At 41.6% G+C, this 1,455-nt stretch overlaps 1 protein-coding gene across 1 annotated transcript in view; it reads left to right on the top strand.

Moving 5' to 3' along the window:
- Positions 1–1,285: 1,285 nt before the first annotated feature.
- dnah7 (dynein, axonemal, heavy chain 7) overlaps positions 1,286–1,455 on the top strand; it is a gene marked incomplete at both ends in the record, with an annotated part of 69,066 nt that continues 68,896 nt past the window's right edge. Inside the window, 1 exon segment of the mRNA XM_083682018.1 lies at positions 1,286–1,300. Coding sequence (XP_083538144.1) covers positions 1,286–1,300 — 15 coding nt within the window.

Here is a 1,455-nt window from a genome sequence, read left to right as displayed (position 1 = left end):
AGGTAGGAGAACTTGTTTTAAGGTAGCATAGCTGTGTAACCAGGTAGGAGAACTTGTTTTAAGGTAGCATAGCTGTGTAACCAGGTAGGAGAACTTGTTTTAAAGTAAGTGAGTTGTGTAACCAGGTAGGAGAACTTGTTTTAAGGTAGCATAGCTGTGTAACCAGGTAGGAGAACTTGTTTTAAAGTAAGTGAGTTGTGTGTAACCAGGTAGGAGAACTTGTTTTAAAGTAGCATAGCTGTGTAACCAGGTAGGAGAACTTGTTTTAAAGTAGCATAGTTGTGTAACCAGGTAGGAGGACTTGTTTTAAGGTAGCATAGCTGTGTAACCAGGTAGGAGAACTTGTTTTAAAGTAGCATAGCTGTGTAACCAGGTAGGAGAACTTGTTTTAAAGTAGCATAGTTGTGTAACCAGGTAGGAGGACTTGTTTTAAGGTAGCATAGTTGTGTAACCAGGTAGGAGAACTTGTTTTAAGGTAGCATAGCTGTGTAACCAGGTAGGAGAACTTGTTTTAAGGTAGCATAGCTGTGTAACCAGGTAGGAGAACTTGTTTTAAGGTAGCATAGCTGTGTAACCAGGTAGGAGAACTTGTTTTAAGGTAGCATAGTTGTGTAACCAGGTAGGAGAACTTGTTTTAAGGTAGCATAGCTGTGTAACCAGGTAGGAGAACTTGTTTTAAGGTAGCATAGCTGTGTAACCAGGTAGGAGAACTTGTTTTAAGGTAGCATAGCTGTGTAACCAGGTAGGAGGACTTGTTTTAAAGTAGCATAGTTGTGTAACCAGGTAGGAGGACTTGTTTTAAGGTAGCATAGCTGTGTAACCAGGTAGGAGAACTTGTTTTAAGGTAGCATAGCTGTGTAACCAGGTAGGAGAACTTGTTTTAAGGTAGCATAGCTGTGTAACCAGGTAGGAGGAGGATGTCCGGTTCCCTAGCAACCACACTCACAACAGCAGGCGCTTTCGGAAGGCTGAACTTCTCAAACAAACACAATAACTACACACTTCGTGGACAAGGGAACTATTTTCGCAAATGTTATAACTAACATAGCAATAGTTTTACAAAGAATAAGCGACATTTCTTTCACTTGCTAGCTGCTTTGTAGACTTTTAGGATGACCAGGAGAGTAGCTAGCTCCGCTGGGTAGCCAACGACAAGCGGCGCTAGCAAATAGGACTTTTAAACAATATGTTTAGATACAGGAATAACTATTGACACGAGATATATAAATATACGGTCAGAAAACTATAATATAATACAGACAAAGGTGTATTCACATTCATCAACATGGATACCCAGCAGGTAAGTTTTTCTTGCCGTACAGGTACTTTAGTTAACGTTAGTAAACCGCGTCGTATAAAACTGAGGTTCTCTTCACAGAAGACTGCACTCAGCAAGAGGCTGCCCAGGATCCCCGACGGCCCCGCACGTCTCCTCCCTCAACATCCACAGGTCTC

This window comes from Argentina silus, assembly GCF_951799395.1.
Source record: "Argentina silus genome assembly, chromosome: 12".
NCBI lineage: Eukaryota > Metazoa > Chordata > Actinopteri > Argentiniformes > Argentinidae > Argentina > Argentina silus.
Note: the sequence above shows the minus strand (reverse complement) of the source record. Positions and strands in the feature narration are given on the sequence as shown.